General features: G+C 44.0%; 1 protein-coding gene across 1 annotated transcript in view; it reads left to right on the top strand.

Annotated features, from left to right (window-relative positions):
* Positions 1-20,292, top strand: part of ABTB2 (ankyrin repeat and BTB domain containing 2) — a 111,400-nt gene that overhangs the window by 72,598 nt on the left and 18,510 nt on the right. The window contains exon 3 of the mRNA XM_054275414.1: positions 2,095-2,305. Coding sequence (XP_054131389.1) covers positions 2,095-2,305 — 211 coding nt within the window. The remainder of the gene's footprint in view (positions 1-2,094; positions 2,306-20,292) is intronic.

Here is a 20,292-nt window from a genome sequence, read left to right as displayed (position 1 = left end):
TTTTAAAGCTGACCAAATGAAATGTTCCATTCCTAGAGTACTCACAAAGCCCCTTTAAAGTAAACAAAAATGATTTGTGTTTTCCTGGTCTACTTTCCCCTTTGCAACGTTTCTGCTGGCATCACTTTCTTAGCCTGCACCATCTGAATGCTAATGAATGCCAGGGCCAGTAAGGAGTTTGTGTGTCTCACCATTTATTTTGCAACCTGCCTTAGTTTGAGGTTTTCAAATTCCTTCAACACACCTCTATTTATCCTGGAACACAAGAGAACATTTGTAGCAAGGGGCTGGAATTGAATACAGCTTCCTCTCTCCCTCTTCCCCCATCCCTGCCTGGCCAACTTGGTCAGTACATCCAGTGAATGGCTCTCCTGATACAGTTGCCTTTTTTTTTTTTTAAAAAAAAAAAAAAAGTTGCTGCCCATTGCCAGAAAAATAGAGTGAGTGTGCAAAGGAGAAGGAACGTTATTCTGAGCTGAAAATTTGAATTCCAGATGCATTTCTGCTATAAACTGTGCGGACTTCTGTGTTAGCACCAGCGCTGGAGGATCCGTGATGCTCTCATAAAACGTGCGGATCCTGGAGCTACTGAAGTGGAAAGGCAGAGTTGTTAGAAGGATTTTTTTATTATTCTGAAGTGGGTCCTTAAAGCTGAAAGTGCTGTTCAACAAAGGAGTGGCAGGGCTTTAGACTACAAGCTGAGATTTTTAATACCCCGTTGGTCTGAACCACTAAAAATGTCATGTTTAGATATACAGTAGCTTTGTGGGGCTTTCTCCTGTGTAACAGTAGAACCCCAGGGCTTCTGACTAACAAATTTAGTGTATTGCTTTTAGATATAAATGAACAAATAATAACTTCCCAAGAATTTCAGAGGGAGGTGTTGCTAATGCATATGTGGCACCACTAAACTCAGGTTGCTTTCCCAGGAGCCAGCTTTGTGATGGGGCGACTATTTTGGTTCCATCCTTTCCCAGTATTGTAACTTTTGGACACAATAGAGCAATGTTTCCTGTGAGAGTTTGAGGGGACTGTGAAGCATAAAGCAGCAGAGATTCTCCCAAGGAAAAAACATATCCTAGCTAAGTATAGTAATAATTTAGCTCACTGGTTGGTAGTCACACTACTCAAATATGAAGCTTTTAAAGCTTTTTGGAGTTTGTAATGCACCACAACACAAGGAGATTAAACAGGGTTGTGCCTAAAGCAAGCTTATTGCAAAAAGACCAACTTTGGGGTCATTGCTCTGGGAACTTTTTAAAAATCTGCAGTCCTAAAATTCTGAGTGCAACTGTGTGATCCAGGTCACCTTAGTCGAGGCCTCCTCAGGTCCACCATGCTCCGACACAGAGGCAGTTGGCTGTAGTTCAAAAACCAAGAGGAATGAGAAGCCCAGAGACCTCCTGGATTGAGATTCTTATAATGCTCAGGGACAGATTTCTGGCACAGCTTGAGACAGCCAGCATGATAAAGATTGGCTTTTTAATAAGAGAGTCAGGTCTTGGCTCTTCTGGAGAAACCTGCAGCTGGAGTGAGAATGGGAGCAGCAGACCCCTCAAAGAAGGAGTTTCTGTTTTGAACATAATATCACTAATTTGTCTCAAGTGCCTGGGCAGGAGGGTAGAACAGCATGACCCAGTTGGAAGAAATGGGAGCAACTTCCTAAAAAAAGGAGAGTGAAGTATTGGTGCTACTGCCTTTGCCTTGTGAGACTGTCGCTGTCAGGTTGGGCAGAGAACATTTTACAAAGACATCAATAGTTTTTGTAGGTTGGCAAAAAAATTTGGTATTTGTGGCTGGAAAGAGGAGAGCACCAGCAGTAAACCAGCCAACTCACTGTAAAGAATGTGTGCTAACTGAGAGGTGTTGCACTTCATGTTTTCTAACTGATAACTTGGTATTTGAAAGAAAATGTTGCCGAGTGGCAGCCTGAAGGACAGGACACCCTCTGCCTTTGTGGAGGAGGTTCTGTGCACACAGCAAACATTCCTCTGACCTGTGAGAGCTTTGATTTCTTCAAGAAGCATGATTAAAAGCGTTGTGGGTGCCTAATAAAGAAATGATTTTGTGTTTTCTCCCTGTGTGTGCGTGCAGGCGATTTGGTCTCGCGAGCCATGCACCACATGCAGTGCCTGAACACCATCCGGCCTGGCATGAGCCCTGTGAGGCAAACCCGGCAGCAGCAGCCCATCTCCTGGTCCCCTGATGCCCTCCACACCCTCTACTACTTCCTACGCTGTCCCCAGATGGAGTCCATGGAGAATCCCAACCTGGACCCTCCGAGGATGACGCTGAGCAATGAGCGGTAGGTCGGTGAGATGGGAGCGGGCACGGAGCAGGCTGAAAGGGCTCCTTCTGTTGGATTTCCAGGGCAGGTTTGTGGGATGCTACCTAGGAGGCATCACTTGTTCCTGCAGCCAGGCCGCATTAGCTTGTGAGCCCTGCCAAGTTTGCGAAGCTTTGGAATCGGAGCTGGAAAGTGAGCTGGTTTTTCGTGCGGTCTTTCCAAGCGAGGCACAAGGCTGTGTGCTGCCAACAGGGCTTGTCTGGAGACCTTGCCAAAAGTACATGTGGTTGCCTAAAGCAGGAAAGGCCTTCCCAAAGAAAATGTTACCTCCTGAATGGTGCCAATTAACAATTGTCATCGTTCTGGGGAAAAGCCATGCCGTTTGCTGCGGGGAGGGTTGAGGGGATTTATGAACAGGGGTTTTATGAACATCCTACCTGAGGGTTACTTCAGTTGGTGCTGTGTGTCTGGAGTAGAAAGAAATTTCTACAGGAAGTCAGGAGCTAACCAGGGAAGGCATTGGGGTCTCCCTGCCTTCTGCCAGCTCTGTGACCAACTCTCAAAGTAGGGCCATTATTAGAGCAGTCAGAAATTTTCCAGTGGGATGTTTTTGCTCTTGGAAGCCTCCCTGGTTTCCTTCCTGCCCAGCCCCTTGGCAGGCTGCCTGACAGGCTGGTGGCACAGGAGCCCTCAGAGCTGAGTTCCTGGACAGGTCAGGCAGCTTCTGCTCCCCAGCTGCATTCTGTAAGGAGACCCAGGCCACTCCAGACTTGTTTTCTCACTTCCAAGTGCACATCCAAGTTTCTGTTCATTTCAGAAATCTTAAATGGGGAGTTTTGTTTTCTAGTTATCCATTATATATTCCAGCTTGCTTTTTGGATATCTTTCTGAGCTGTTGGACATCAGGCTGAGGGAAGGCTCTATCCTGGCCCTTCCCAAAAGCAGCCTGTGTTTGGGAAGTTTCCTCGTGTATTGATGTGCTGAGGCCATACTCATAAAACAAAAAAGCAAAATGCTAGTTGGACAGGTGAGCAGGAAAAGGAGAACATCTCTGCAGTTTTGTAAATAACATAGTTTCTTCTTCCCACCTTGGGCTTTACTGTACTCAGCCCAGCTTCTGAGATCTGTATGAAATCGTAGTAACACACAAATAATTAATTACAGGAATAAAAAAAGGTTGCCTTTCTGTTTGATCCTCCCTTGAAATCTTTTCAAAAAGAGCATAAATCCTCAAAGAGAGGGAAGAGATGTACAGATATGAAGAATCAGGAGGAATTAAGTTGAATAAATAGGAGTAGAGAGAAGCATGGCTGCACACCTCAGCCTACTGGTGGCTCAGTTTTTTGTGCTCACTAACCTTAATCTAGGTTACCCCTACATAGTGCAAGGCCATTTATTTTGCACACTGTGCAAAAAAAAGTTTTCATGAGGCCAGATTGTGTAAAGTTGTGCCACTGGTTCCCACAGTGATACAGCTGAGGCTGCTGAACAGCTCGTATCAGAAATGTAGATTAGGCTTTCTGTTTTGTATTCTTTTCAGTCCTCTCAGTGTAATGATGTTACTGTAGCTACTTGTTTTGTACACTGGGGATAATAAACGAGTTAAATCAGGAGAGCAGTTATCTCTCCAATTGCTCCCAAACAATGCTCTTCACATGGTTCACTGGAGTTTTTCTGGAGGCTGCAGCTCTGTTCTGTTTTGAAATCCGCACTAGATCCTGCAACAGCTGGGGTAAGGGAAATTTCTGCCATTTTTTCTGACCAGTACTTAGCTGTAAAGGAAATTAAAGAGGATATATTAAAATGGAGCAAAAACTGGCATGAAGAAAAAAAAAGAAAACAACCTGAGCATTTAAAGGACTGGCTTTGAAAAATTTATGGAAGCTGGAAATGAAATTAGTACTGCCCATCCAGCCCTACGTTGAGTTTGCCGCAGGATGTGTTTGTGTCTCGCTGTCCTGAAATCTGGGCACATATCTAGCACAGGCAGGGGATGAATCCTGCTGGCATCACTTTGCAGAGGGTGCTTTGCTCTCTCCTGGCCGAGGAGGAGAGAGGCAGCCGAGGCTGCGTGCGAGGCGCCGGACTCGTGGCGTGAGAGGCGAGGGCACTGATTCACCTAATGTGACTTGGCAAGGCTGTGCAGCCCAGTTCTTTTATTCTTCCCTGAGCTGTGCTAAATCAGCTGCAAACTGGGCACTGCTCTTTTGTGTGTGTGTGCTCACTTTCTGGAATACACTTTGTGGAACACACATGTTCCATGCTCTGCAACCCCAGCTCGCTTTCTGCTGGAAAAATCCCGGTCACAAGCAGGGACAGTAATGCTGACTTGTTCTGCCTTTGCTTGTGCTTCAGTCCCCACACTCCTGCCTAAATCTGTGCATCTATTGATCTGAAATTCAGCAGAGAGGGGTGGCTGTTAGAGCTGCAGGCTTGGTAAGACCTGGTTTTGGGGAAGATCCATGAGACACAGTGATTCAGTGGAAGGAGCTGCAGTGGTTCATCCACAGACCTGACAGTCAGCTGTGCAGTTTGGCTTTCTGTGTGTCACACTGCCATTCAGAATGCTGTGAAAATCATAACCCTGTAGGGTCTGGAAGATCTTCACTTCAGCATGAAGGCAGCCTAGGATTCAGTTCTGAAACCATGCCTAATGGAGGCTATCACGTGCAGTGAAGGGCTTTTAAAAGCCTGGCTGAGCTTCTGCACTTACCCTGCAGCAAACTGCAGAGGGTATGAAAACAGACACACTTGCAGATTTGAGGCACCCTGTTGAACAGAGCCAGTTTCAACCCACACAAGTGGATTTTTATCCATGTTAAACACCTTGGCAAAAGACCTGAGGTGAGGAAGGTGGAGAAGGTTGCAGCAGTGGGGTGGATGGAGTCACCTATACAGCTTTCTGGAGTATGTGGATGCTTTGGGATACCCAATAGGCTGAAACTCTGCAGAGTTTGTGGATTGGGGATGTTTGCTTCTGGCACCTTCAGGTGAAGGTGTTGAAGCAGGAGGAGGAGAGGAGGCAGAATTAGAAAGCACTCAGATATCTCAGGCAAAACATGAAGCATTTCCAAAGTGAATGCAGCTGCTCGCTGTGCAACCAAGCCATGGCCCACTTAGAACCCCAGAATGACCTCGTTTGCTGCACAGACAGTAAACCATCTGCTGTTTGGGGTCGAACAGGACACCTGAGGAAGCGTTTTACAAACACAGAGTGCCACTTGTGCAATATTTTGGCAAGGGAATTAGACCCTGAGGTGAGCACTAGCTCAGTGAGGATACACCTGAGTGCCCCGAGGCTCGGAGCTTTTCTGTGTCAGCAGAGTTCTGTCTGTGCTGCTGCTGCAGCAAAAAAGGCCTCTGCTGGGCAATAAGATACTTTTATTTTCTCTGAGATCCTAGTCTGTGTTGTGTTAGGGGTCAAACTATGTGGGTTTGGACCAGGCATGTGGCATTTTTGCTTTCTTCACTCTGTTCCTGCTCTGGGATTTCTCCCATTGCTTATGTCAGGCAGGCTAAGCTTGGGAGCACTCTTGCAGTGTGAGCTCATGTCCCTGAGCATGTTTGCTGGGGTTGTTTGGGATCCTGTGACTTGAGAAGAGCCATTCAAAGGTAAATGAAGTTCCTTTCTCCTTTTTCACTTTTCCCCAAGTGGGATATAAAGCTTTTGTTTTATTTTTAATGGTGTGTCAAGGCAGGAATGCTCTCGCAGTGATGCTTATCTTGGGGAGTATTTGTCAGCTCCCACAGAGCCCAAATCGAGGTCAATATTTAGGCTCATTTTACTGCTGAATGGACTGCTCTGCCCTGGGTTAATTACTTGGCCAGCATAGTGGTCCAACCTAAGAGTTGGGAATAGACACCACTGACTGCCCTCATCCTGTCTCTTTTGGTTATCATCTGCCTGCAACACTTATTGTTGGAAAGTCAGCATGATCTAATACCTAAGAACAGGCAAAAAAAGTTGGATCCTGCTTCCTTGTGTAGCTGATTATCTGTGGCTTTGGGTAGGCTGGGCTTCTTCCCCTTCCAGCTGCCCTATTAGAAAAAAACCTCTAAATTTTTGTCTGTTGTTGGTACTGCTGGTCTGTAGAACATTGTGGAGCTCATTCCAGGCTTGTCCATCAGTGCCTGTCGATCCAGCCATGTCAGGCCTTTCCAAGCTGTCCATGCTGCAGCAGTGCCAAGTTTTACATGTTGTCTGAGTTTGCTGGTGCATTATTTTATCCCAGACATCAGGGAGGGAGTATAAAACAGTTTACATCTGCAGGAGCCCACAGACTGTACCCATCTTGAGCTTGTCAGTGGAAATCCAGCAAAACGCTGGGGAAATTCCAGAGCTGATGGAGGATTTGTCAGCTGCTAGCAGTGAAATTTTGGGGCTTGTCAATTTAAAGGAAATTCACAGCTCTTAACCTGGAAAACTGGAAGAAGCCCAGGGGCCACCTCTTAAGAGAAGAGAAAGCTTCGTTGGGTTTGCCATGTGTAGGCTCCAGATTTGCTGCTTGTAAACAAACCTGGCCTCACTCAACTTCTCCCTTGTCACAGAAAATCCTTCAGGAAGGCTGCTGCTCATCCTGCCTTCAGCTCAGCGGCTGCTCTTGCCTACCAGGCTCAAAAGTGACCTGGATTTGTTTTCTGCTTCCACCAGGAGTCTTCCCATTACATCTGTTACCTCTCATGATCCAAAGCCAAAGGATAAACATGGAAACCATATTTTTCAGGAGAGCCAGGCAGAAAAAAGGACTCCTCTATTAGCTGGGCAGAAGAGACAGAAGCTGAGCTGCCTACTTGAGTTTTCTCTGTGGAGTATTCCCAGCAAAGTTATTTATTGGGAAGGGGTGAAAAATGCATCTGAGTCTGAAGGAAGATATATCAATGCTATAAAAGGAAAGATTGCAGCCCTTTCATGCTGTGTTTCAGTGCTCTTTGCTTAAATACTCTATTCTTCCAACATCTGAACTATTGATTTAAATCATCATTGGCTGGAACACTTGATAGTTTTTGTCATGTGTGTAATCTAGACTTACTTTGGCTGGAACAGAAACCATAGTTGGGTCTAAATTAATTCTTCCTGGTAGAGTGTCAAAATCCTGCCCAAGCAGGATCAATTGATTGATTGATTTGCAGTGGTCAATGCAAATAAAGAGCCCCTATGGCATGGCTGGCTTTTAATCCCTAGTGACCCTAGGTCTCCTCATCATATTTCCTAAATTCCATGTTTTAAAAACACATTACTTTGATCTTACCTAGTTCCTTTTTACTCAATGATTTCTAGGTGCATCATTAGAAATAATTAGAGCCTGCAACTCCTTCCCTCATGGTTCACTGGGTTCTTTCCCTGTGTTCAAAAAATGCCTGCCACGACTAAATGTTCCTTCTGGAATTGCTTGAGACAGGAGTGATTTGGTCACATGGATCACATTTATGCAAAGATTCTCATTCAGATTAAAGAGAATATTAATAGCCCAGTTATTAGTGGGAATTGTCTCCAAAAAGTGTTGCTTGGCATAGCATGGGCATCCAGCTGGCAGGAAAGGAAGGAAAATCAGGAATAACCTGCAGAGCCTGCTCTGAGACCTGTGTTTGCTTGAGCTGCATCCTCAACATCACTGAGAGGAATCCCTGCTTTCAGAGCTGGTTGAGGCTTTTCAGGACAAATCTCTTCTCCAGATGGATCTTTCCAGACTCTCACTGATCTGTCATGAGGCTTTTTTCCCCTCTGTTCCTTTTAACTGCAGGTTTATGGAATTTTATTAAGTGCCATAGCTACATCATTGCCTGTCTTTTAGATTTATCTGTGGCCTAGTCTTTCCTAATTCCACTTTAATGTATTTATGTCTGAATTCTTTTATTTTACAGCCATACCATATTGTTTCCATGCAGTATCAGGAGCAGAACTTGATACACTTAGTTCCTTTGAAAAGGTCTGCAATAAAACAAGTTCTGGGGTCTCTTGTCTGAGAGCTCTGAGTATCTTTCCATTCTGTCTGCAGCTGCCTCTCCACTCAAAAATAGGTGAACAGGAATAATAAAAGCAGACCCTGATCCAGTCATTTGCCTTGAGAGAGCAAAATGCTGTGATCCTGCAGAATTTGACAGTACTTAAATCCACTCAGAGTATCCCTGAAGTCAACAGAAAGATGTGTCCACACATTCCAGCCCCATCCCCATGCCACACTCCATTGATTTTATTCTTTTCCCCAGAACTGTTTTGATAGGAATATAGTGATTAAATATAAGCAAAGAGAAGGAAGCCTTACAGTGAACTATGTCATTAGGGCATTGCTTGTGCAAAAGGCACATATAAATGCACCCCCCTTTTTAAAGGGAAAAAAAAGCCATTTGCTATCCATGAAAGCCTAGTCTGCTAGATTTATTAGTAGAATAAAAAGGTTATAAACAGATAAGATCAACTTCCTTCACCAGCACAGGGAGAGAGGCTGCTACCATGCATTTTTCAGACTTTGACCAGTTAATGTCAGCCTGAATTGTGATTTTGAGGTGCTCATTCACAAGGAGATGACATGAATAACCCTATTTCAGAGGCCAGTAAGCTGCAACCCACATGTGTCTATTGACTGAAATTAACTGTTCAGTGGCAGTGCTGCTTCTGACCTTAGGCTGGATCATTTGTTTGCTGAGTCCATACTAAATAGTTCAAAACATTGAATATATTGTACAATTTTGAGATCTGAGGACATCTATCCTTTTAAAAAGTGAGTAGCTTTAGCACATTTATGATGAGCAGCTTTCACTTTCCTGCTGTTTATGGGACATCTCAGCACATATTCAGCAGTAACTTCTAGATCAAAATGAAAAAAAAATGACATTTTGACAGAGTCAGAGCCCATGGAAGTGGGACTCCTGCATATGTGCTCCTGGTATTCTAACTGAAAGGCTGCAGAGAGACACAGGATGAAGTGTTTATGGAATATTAAATGGAAAGGAATTAAAACAATAGGTGACAGACCCCAGTTATGCTTCCATTCCTGGAATATTCCTTTAAACTGTATTTCTAAGCTATTGAGGTATTTTGAGCTGTCTTTTTTTTTTTTTTTTTAATTGTTCATGTCTTTATAGTTCAAAGATTGCAGAACTGGAATGTGAGAGATGACCTTGGCAGTGGTGAAAGGAATTAATTGCAAAGCGTGAGGATCGAATCCATCCAAGTGCAACTGCTGAAGCTGGCAATGCACTCTACTCTCAATTAGATACTTTCCCCCCTCTCTTTTATGTTGTTTGTATAAACATGCACTGCTCAGTTTTCATTTTTTTCCACCTCTACATATCTCACACCTGGGACAGACCAGCCTTTCTTCCACGTTGCTGGCTGTAAGCAGTTTGTAATGTTACTGTAGTGCTTCCAAAGGAGCCCCCCTGCTTCTTCTGATCTTTCTGTTCCAGAGCAGGGGTGTGATACAAACACAGATTATTTAATTTCTCTGCAAAAGTGGGAGGAGAAGACTCTCCCTGTGTATGAAGTGGAGCAGCACAGAGCAGACTGTGTGGAGAGACAGGGGAAATATTACAGGTAGAAAAGAGAGTACAGTGAAACAGAAGTTTGATTATAAAGGCTGTGTGTGAAACTGTGGGGGGAAAAGTCTGGTTTTTGGGCTGTCTTGAGACTTGGCTGCTGTTTTTCATGTTTTGAGAAGTCTCAAGTGTCACTGGTGCAAGTGGGACAGGACACCTGAAAAATCACCCATTTCATGTGGTCCTGGGCAATGTGCTCAGCTGACCCTGCTTTTGAGCAAGGGCTTTGGACTTAATGGTCTCCAGAAGTGCCTCCAACCCCAGCTGTCCTGTGCTGCTGTGGTTCTAATTTTGGTTTTTGCCCTCAGAGCTGTTAAACATCTCTTCACTTGGTGATTTCCCACTCAACAGGAATCAATACCTTGTTCCCTGGAACTGGTTCTTCAGCAGGCAGTGGTTGATCCTCACCACCTGCCTGGAGGTGTCTGACATCTTTGTCCTGTCAGTTACAAAATGTTTGTTTGAAAACCACAATTTTCTGCTCTTCCAGTGGTTTTACCCCAGTGCTGGGTGGAAATCCCCGCAAAGACCGTCACTGACCAAGGCCACTTCTGGTGAAAGTCCCTGTTTGTAAAAGTGTTGAGAAGTGGAGACATGATCTCTGGCTGTGCTGTTCAGCAGTGGAGAGACAAGAGGCACTGTGTGTGTGTTTGTGTGTGTTACCACCCTGCAATTACAGCTCCAGTAATTACTGTAACTAAGGCAGAGATGCCCACGTTGAGCTCTTGGCTCCTGCTCTTGAGTTTCCATCTGCTCAGATAAAAAAGAAGGTGTAAGAAGATGAGAACCTGGCAACTCAGCTGCCTGAAATCTCGGGGCTGGTGCACCCAGGAATCTCCAGTGCCTGTGGGCAGCCTGGCTTGTGCATTATTTGTTGTTGCTCCTTGTGATGAGCAGCAAACCAGCATCAAGATTGAAAGGAAAATAATCCAGGGAGACCTAAAACAAAGCTGTTAGAGCATTACAGAAACACAGGAATGAGTTAGGCAAGCTGTTCTGGCTTCTTTTCCTGCCTTTTAGATAGTGATTATGGGAATAATAGAGGACTGACTGAGAGTCTGCACCTCTCTGCTTGACTCTTGCAGGTTTCTGTCTTTCCTGTGTCCATCTTTCCTTAAGGACAGTCTCCTGATAGCAGCACAGTGCTCTTGTAACTAATACAATGAAAAATCAGAAATTTTGGGGATGAAAAGTTCTGTGCACGTTGCAAAGAACGGTGATGGTAACAAGCCAACAAGTTTCTCCTTTTTCAGTAATTGCTGTTGCCAATTGAAGTTAATATTGTTTCCTATTGGACTAAATTGCAGCCCTTCCCTTGCAGAACTTGCCTGTTTCCTGAGGAAGGAGTTATCTGGTGCTTTTAAACAAAGGCCACACTAAATAAATACAATCCTGAGCCTTTGCTGTGCAGCAGCCAGGGCTGGCAGGTTGTTGGGAGTTTTGCTGTTATTGTTCCTGACATCTTTGTAACACATTGCTAAGAGCCAAGCTCCACTGTAGAATAAATATTTCTGGGTGTAATTTGTGATAATAGCAGCTATCATTCTCTGTTTGACCTTATGGAGATTAGACCTAAGCTTTCCCTGGGGTAACCTAGGTTGGTGAGTCTCTGCCTTGGAAAAAGAAACCCAGCAGTTTACACTTCCCCATCGCATCTCATCCCTGTGCTGCCCCGACCTTGTGGTCACTTACAGAGCTAAACTGCACCATTTTAATCACATGGGTTTTGCAGCAACTGCTGAAGTGAGTGTTTCAAAAAGCACCTCTGCTCTGCAAGACAAATCCTATTCAAATGAGCTGCATGTCTGAGCTGATTCAGCCTTGGGTTTAGACTCTTCTGGAGCTGAAGCACCTGGTGTTGATCCCATGGTGCTGGTCTAACATGTTTGCTAAAAGAGGAGGGACCAGGCTGTGCTTTGCTGGTGATGCTGATGGAAAGGGCATTTCCAGCCTGGAGTCAAACCACTGGCAATTCAAGTTCCACTGGAGAGTTTGTACCTGCAGGTCTCTCTTCAGGGATTGGAAAGGCTATCATATCATAATGTCTAGAGAACAGAAGGGGCAAGCAGAAGCTGGAAAGTTTTATTCCTAGGCTTGCTGGAAAACTCTCTGCTGCTGGAAGGAATTCAGTTAACAATTCCTCACCCCTTTGGCTTTGTTCAGAAATGGAAAGGATCTTTCTGGAGAAACAGGGGGCTCTTCTTGGGCAAACTTTGCACAACTGGGGACATTTTCAGTGCGAAAGGATGAGTTGTTTGTGATGCAGTTCCAGAAGATGGTCTGAGAGGAATACGAGCATGTTAGCATGAAATTATAACAGGGCTAACATAACCTGCTCAGAACTTAGCTGCTTGTAATTATCCTGCTCCCAGCAGCCAGACTGGGTGATTAAGAGTTCCCTCTGTCAGCCCTGCACTGTGCCAGGTAGCCAGTGCTCAGTTCCCTGTTGGGGCTGCCAAATTCTTCAGGAAGGATCTCTCTGAAGAGCTGGTGCAGTGGAATATCACAGAAACATATGTGCTTTAAGTGACTTTCCATCTGGGCATCCCATTCTTCCTTGTACAAGAAGTTACAATAGTTTAATTAACACACTTTGGGGCTGCTTCTGGGCTGCTAAACTGTCTGTGCTCAGATACTCAAGATACCTAAAGATAAGTGGCTTAATCTGAGAGCACAGTTTGCCCCAGCATAGTGACAAAATGTGGGCTCTGTACAGCTTCATTCACAGTCAGGGCTCAGAGGTACCTGCTGCAAAGAAAATAAAATGAAAGCCAGTTTGTTTCTCAAATAATTTTGTTCCTTCATGGTTCTTTTGAGGTAGAAACCCTGGGAAGAAAGGTGTGTCCCATGTGTTGTAAACATTTCATTGATTACTCTTTATTTGTGCTTGAAATGCAGAGCATTGGATGCTGAGAGAACAATTTATTAAAGCAACAGGTACTTAAGTGTAGAGCAGAATTTTAGAATGCTGATATTTCCCTCAACAAGCTGAAAAAGAATAATTGTGCACATTGAATGCAATGGTATCAGAATATGCTCATGTTCAGCTTTGTCATTTTTATCGTATCAATCATTGATGCTTCTGTGGTTTGAGATTTGCCTTTTGGCAGCAGCATTTTAATGGAGCTGAAAAGAAAGAAAAACCCTGCCATTTGGCATTAGAAACAAAAATTATTGGTTTTTCATGCTGGTCATTAGCTGAAAGAGCAGCTGGAGCTTGAAATTCCTTTGTGTTCCTGTAGGAAGCCCAGAGCTGTTCCCTCTGCCGTGGTCAGCATGAACCAGGCTGGGCCTGTTGCAAGAACAGGTTTTATCTGAGCATAGGGAAACTTCATTATTTTATCCCTAATATAATGTTTATCTAATCTATTAATATGAGACTATTCAAGTGTGGCTTTTTAGAGGGAGAGAGATGGGGTAGCAGATAACTTGATATGGAGACTTGAGTGACAATTGGGTTTTTTCATCTCCCTGTGCTGCAGGTGTCGGGGTGTAAACAAATATTGCTGGTGTCTTACTCAGGCATTTGCCATCTGGGCATAAAATCTGCAACTCTGTAGTTCACAGTCCATGAGAAATAGATATGAAACTCTGGTAATTTGACGAGCTGCTTTGTAGGAGGGCATTGGTTATGCCTCTGGCCTCCTGTTTGTGCTGGTATTTGACCACAGCATCCTGAGGGTGTCAGGGTAAGAGCTTTTTTTCCATGTGTCCTGTCAGCATTGCTCTTGGTTAGGCCAAGCTGTGACCTGCTGAAAGATCTCCTGCATCCATATATTGAGGTTTGAATAATTATAGTTACTCTCATTTGAGATTCAGTAGAAGTTCATACACTGTAGCAGACAAAGCAAGAGGCTGCTCAGCAGCACTGCTGGCACTAAAAGCAAACTTAATAGCTGGAATTTGTGGCATCTGCTGAGAAGCTCCAAATGTTGAAATGTAGTGCACGCGTGCTCTAAATTTAGGATATTTGAAAACTGAAAGAATTTGAGTTTGGCCAATTAAATCCACCTACCAGAATCCCAGAGTTAAGCTGTTGTGTCTGCCATTCCCAGTGCTGCTTAGGTACAGTGATGATGCCCATTGATAGGATCATAAAAATCCCAAAGATAGAACCATAAAAAGAGTTTGAAATTAGGAGATTTCACAGTCTTAAACACAAAATGGAAGAAGGAGATGATTTCTTGTCTGGCATGGAAAGACTTCATTGCAACAGCTGTTTTCTTTAAATTCAGGACACTTCTGTTGCTTGCATTTCTCATATCTGTAACTTTACATGGCACTATTTATTAATTTTTTAAGGCAAAATGCAAACATGGAACTCCATGCTTTCCAGTAAAAAGCAGAAACAAATTCATTCGCCACTAGAATTTTCATTCTGCACAGCAACTCTTCAGTGTTTTAAGACAAGAACTGAGGAGCAGAGCAGAAGCTTCTTGAAGATTTAGGTGAAATGTGTTCATTGAGCAGTTTGCCATTAGGACAGAGTGATGTCTTCCTGCAAAATAATAATTTAAAAATGCCACACTAGCATCTATTTGATGAGTCATGTTACTTCTCCTTCTGAACTTTGATTAATGGCAGATTTTGTGTCTTACATGGCACTATTAGAAAAGTCCTGTCCATTCATTCACAAATGCTACACCCCTGGGCTTTGAATACCTTTTATTTAAGCAAATGGACTCTTAAATTACATTATTGGGTGGAGTGGGTACCTGATTTTAGAGCACACATTGCATTATTTCACCTAAGAAAGCTGCAAACCCGCATGTGTTGGTGTGTTCTTAGTGCCTTCATGCTAAATTAATTCCTAGAACATCTCAGATTCTAGGAAAGTGAAAAGCCAGAAGATTTCTTGGATTTTCATGAAGAAAGCACTGACATCAGCAGTGGGGTGACTGATGACACACAGTGTCCCTGCTCACAGGAGTGTGACATGGCACAGGAATGCCACATCAGTCAAGTCTGTACAAAAACAGTGGTTTCATCAACTTTTTCTTAGTCCTGAAAGGGGAAGAAACATCTTAGAATCATCTTTTTAACCTTGAAATGTTTTGCCTCTAGATACCAGTATTCTGTGGTTTAAAATGTCTTATTTGAAACACTAATTAGCTTTTGGCTTGTGCTGGGATGTAAATGGGAAAGTTTTCCCTGTTTATTGTGAAAACCCCTTTGCTTCGGTAAGAATTGTCTTTGTTTAACAGAACAAACTTTTCCATCTATAATTAATTGAACAGCTTTCAGTGTTCCAGAACTGCAGAAAAAACCATTTCTCTTCCTGGCTCTTTGCTCACCCAGCTCTAACTGGGGAGCTCCGGGCAGTTTTCATGAGTGTGGCAACGCTCCGTGTCAGGATTTTACAAGTGGGCCCTGAAAACCAGTTCAGTGATTGAATCTGGCACATTGGGTTTGGCTCCAGAGCCAGCATATGCTTTTAACATATGCACATTGGCAAATCAGATTGAAGTCATAACTAAAAGGGCTGCTGTCTCAATCCTGCTCCTGCTGCTGGGAATTATGTGTAATGGGCAAAAAAAAAATTGGGGAAGGAGGAGTCTGGGCTGTGGGTAGTGAAGAACCAGCTGACCCCTGGTAAATCTGCTTGCAGATAGCATGGGATATTTTTTTGTTTTGTTTTTGGTTTGGTTTTGTTTTGTTTTTGTTAGTTTGCCAGTGTAGCTGCTGGAATGCACCGTAGGAGTTGCTGCTTGGTTTTTCTGCCCACAGGATCAAGGCTGATCCAAGAATAGCAGACACCCCACTCTGGCTCTCTGCCCGTGTTTATCTCTGACTATCACCTAACGTGCTGCTACAGGCTCATTCCTTTCATGCGTTTAAATTATGCCTCTGTCCTGCTCCAAAATGTACCAGTTTTTTCCTTTGCTGCTGGAATTGTTGAGCATGGCAAGGTTTTCCTAGGTCAGATTCCTCAGGATGGGTCCTGGCTACCAGGACTCCACATGTTGCACTGGCTGGATCTTGTCTGGAAAGTGTTTTGTGCTTGCAAGCCAGGGCAGTTGGGAAAGGCTGATGTAGATGGCCTGGCCAGAGCCACTGTTGGAATAATCATGGAATCAGGATAATGGAATGGTTTGGGTTAAAAGGAGCCTTAAAAGTGATCTTGTCCCACCCCAATGCCCACACCTCCCACTATCCCAGGTTGCCCCAAGCCCTATCCAACCTGGCCTTGGACACTTCCAGGGATGGGGCAGCCACAGCTTCTCTGGGAATCTCTTCCAGGGCCTCCCCACCCTCACAGGGAAGAATTCCTTCCCAATATCCCATCTGTCCCTGCCCTCTGGCAGTGGGAAGCCATTCCCTCTTGTCCTATCAGTCCAGGCCCTTGTCCCAAGTCCCTCACCAGGTCTCCAGGAGCCCCTTTAGGTGCTCCCTGGAGCCTTCTCTCATCCAGGCTGAGCAATGCCAGCTCTCCCAGGCTGGCTGCAGAGATGGAGTGTTCCAGACCTTGGAGCATCTCCATGGCCTCCACTGGACTCACTCCGTGTTCACTGAGGTCAGGACTGCAATTAGGTCCAGATACATGAAAGAAGAATAGTTTATCCCCCAAATTGTTTGCTGTAGTTTTCACCCAATGAAGAGCTTTAGGGCACTGAGGAGTTGGGAGCAGCAGCAGGAGCAGGATTGGTGGTTTTCCTTCCTCTGCATTTCCTCCGTGTCCATCAGGGCTCCAACAGCTCCGTGTGGGGCTGGGGGGACAGATGGAAATCTGTCACATCTTGACCCCATAACTGTGACCATATTGTCATAGTTAAACTATCATGTATGTTTATCTGCCTCTTAACAACAACTGTATACATTTGAAGTTGGTTTTCATTATTTTCTGCCTCTCTAGAAACCTTCCTCCTGCCTCAGCTTTGCAGATGTTGCAAATATGTTTTTCTAATGAGACACATGGCACATTCCAGAGCAGCACCAGTGCTTGTTTCCAGCCTGAAAATGAAATCTTTTCCCTGTTGGTAAAGTAAGGTTTGTAAAATGTGATTACAATAAATAAACCATAGACTTGAGAGCTCTTTTTAAGTTTCATAGTGAGTTCCCAATGATTACTTCATGTTATTTTTTTAGTGAACTCAAATTTAATTTTTCCTTTGATTTGTAGCACCATGAAGTAAAACCTGTCTGAGGCTGCACCTTATTTTTAAGTGTGGTTTGCAAAGGATGGAAAAGGTGTTATTTCTGTCTGTGAGAAGAAGGATCAGAGCTGCCAGTTCTAGATTTAAACTACTCTTGTACCATTTTATATTCTGTATATAAAGAGGAAACTCTGAAGGCAGATTCAGTGGAGAAAGGATCCCAATAAATATAATATTAACCAGATGGCTTTCATTCCATTAGTGTCTGACTGCAGGATAACTCTCTAAACTCATGGCATAGCCAAGCCAAGGCCTTAGTAACTTGATAACGATCCACTAAAATTTGAGAACTCTTATCTTCTGAGATGTGAGCCAGTCATTGTTTTAAGGGAAGTCAGAAGAACACTTTTTGGGGTCAGTTGGATGTGGTTAAATTTCTTCTTCCTTTTCTGTAAGGATCTGGACTGTCTGCCTTGAAAGATGTTGCACATGTTGAGATGATCCTTGAATAGGGCCCAGCATGGTAATTCCTATTGTTTCTCCTGTAAATGTGGGAAGTTCTTGAAATTTTGTGAAATACTTTTGAATCTGTGAGGAATAGCTCCTGTGTGAAGCTGGTTGTATTTTGGAGCAACAATTCTGTGTTTCTTGTAAATCAACATCTCTGTTGTTATTTTATTCACATATAATTACATACTCTAAGATACATTTTTTTTCCTCCCTGCTGCTTGAAGAGAGGTTTTAGTGTTTGAGAATCCAAATTGTAAATATGCCACTATTTTCCACATCAGTGTGCCATGGTTTGAGTTTTGGATACTCTGTCTTGCCTCAGAATCTTTTCCCTTCTCCAAGTAATGAGACTTCACTCTAATTTCTTTTTGACTCTGTTGCCATCCTTGGGATTTTTCCATCTGAGTGATTTTGAGCCATAGAATTTGATTCCAGCAATAAATTCAAATATTAGCTCACTGTACTGAAAACCTTCCCTTTTCATTTTTTAGTCCCTTGCAAAAACTCACACTGATCTTTAAAGATTTGGGATTCTTCTCTGCAGGAGCCTCTGTATAGTTCCTGTAAGTCAAATATGGGGGTTACCATGGGCCTCTCCACTCTGACCATGAATATTGTGAGATCTCCACATGCTTTAATTCACTCAGACCATTTACAAGGCCTGGGCATAGGCAGGATGGAGACTGTGCCTGTGCAGCTCAGGCCCGGCTCAGGCTGCCAGGAGGGAGGTGAATTTTGCCATTCCCACCTGCTTCCATTAGGACAGGATTTTCTTTCCCACTTTAGAAGAAGGAGAGCCTTGTTTAGAGGAACAAGGTTTTTCTTTCTTGCTGTTGCTGTCACTGTTGGCTCCTGCTTTGTTTTGCTGTAGCAGAGCAGAAGGCAGTGAAAAATAGAGAAGAGGTGGGGCAACAGGGAAAATTATTTATTCCTCCTTTTTCCCTCCAGCTGGAAGGGGCTCTGAGCAGCCTGGGCTAGTGGAAGGTGTCCCTGCCTATGACAGGGGGGTTGGAACACGATGAGCTTTCTCCACCCTAAACCATTCTATGACTGTGATTTTTCAGCAGTCTTGTCACTGAATCCTCCTGGGGGCACAGCCAGGGGGAAGGGATGTGATAGAGTGGCTGTTTTTGTGGGAAATCCCACTGTCTTCACCCGAGTTAGCAGGTGCTCAAAGCAGGGGAAGGATGATGTGATTTTCTAACTCCTCTGGAGTGCTCTCCTTTTTGCATACAATTAACTTCCCTTTGCCAAAATATCTTGATCCCAGTGCTGCTAGAAATCCCCAGAAGAGCCCACTTTGGGAAAGATTTCTTTGTGATGGATATCCCTGAAAGTCTGTGATCCCACAGCTTCTCCTCAGATGCTGCTGCATGTGCTCTCCACATACCAATCATGTCCAGAGCCATTCTAATGAAAGCACCTTTTCCAGGAAAAAGTTATCCTAAAACTTGCTGTAAATTCTCTGCTAAAAGCTGCTTGGCCTCCTCAGCTATGTCTAAATAAAACAATGTGGTTTAGCTCAAAGGAAGGGGGAAAGCCCATAATAAAGTCTGTTCTTTCTCAGAGCACTCTCACCCAGCTCCAAGGTGATCCCCTGTCCAATTCCAGATGGAGGGAATTTCAGAGAACTTATGGGTGCAATATTGACAGCCCATGACAGTATCAGACATCAGTGTGATCCTTCACAAGGTGCACAGAAGAGGAGCAGTTCCTATTCCACTTCCCAGTCCTGTGCACATTCCCAGTTCACATTGGCATCACTCCAAAACAACTTCATGGCAAAAAAAACTGGAAGAAGCCATGGTGGCATTGTGCTTCCAAGAAAACTGAGGGTCTGTGTCCCCAGCGAGCTGCTGCTGGAATATGACAGCTTCCCAAGGCTGGATCACTTCATGTGTGGAATTTAATGAGCTGCCAAACACTTCTAAATGTCAGGAAGACCAGAGGAAAATGGCACCAGGCAGAACATGGCACAGGCAGGAGCGCAGAGACAGAAATTAATTCTTTAGCTTGCAGCATCTCCCAGTTAATTTTCCACTAAGGTTTCCCCCCCTTCCCCTGCTGCAGACGGTGAAATGATCAGTGATTCCTTGGGGGAAGATGGATGCCCAGGTTAAGGGCCACAGGGTTGAGAATGGCATTTTATTTTCTAGGAAATGAGTAATTTCATTTATTTTCTTAGTGCGACGTGAGCCAGTGCTGGTGTTTGATTCAGCTGAACTGCGCCTCTTCTTTCTGCTTCAATCCTGGGATAATGCTGCTTATCTGGTGGAGTGTCAGTGAGCAAAGGAAGATAAAGCTGTTCCCAGAGCATGGCCAAGTTGGGAGAAAGGAAATAATTGGATAAAAGCAGGGGAAAAGAGTAAGAAGCCCATCCTCAAGCTAAAAATTTTGCAGAGAAACAAAGTTTTTTCAGCAAAATTGAAGCCATTATAGTGACCCTCGATAGAATAATGAATAATAAAGAATGATTTATCCAATTTGCACAGCAATGCCAGCAGTGAGGTTTGGAAAATCAGGACAGCAGGATGAGAACATCCTTCCTGACACTGCTTTTTGCATTCCAATGTCTGCTCCCCTTTGGACACAAGGAGAACCAGGCAGTCTGAGCTGTCACTTTTAAAGCCTTTGGAAAAAAATCTGTTGAGATTAAAAAAAGAAACAGAAGGGGGGAAAAAAGTTTTTCTTCTTGCTATTCCTCCCAAAGCAAGTTTTCCACACCCAAGGTCTGCTTGTGTGGAAGCCATTTATAACCCTGGCACATGTGGATTTTTTGCAGAGTGGAAATTCCTTCAGGATAGGTGTTATTTCTGGTGCAGACTCCGTGGCATTTGCTGCTGGCTGACCACAGGTTCTGGCTGC

Source organism: Melozone crissalis, unplaced genomic scaffold, assembly GCF_028551555.1.
Source record: "Melozone crissalis strain CALT ecotype California unplaced genomic scaffold, PUWL_Pcris_2 ptg000018l_1, whole genome shotgun sequence".
Classification (NCBI taxonomy): domain Eukaryota; kingdom Metazoa; phylum Chordata; class Aves; order Passeriformes; family Passerellidae; genus Melozone; species Melozone crissalis.
This window is presented reverse-complemented; position numbering and strand designations above follow the sequence as displayed.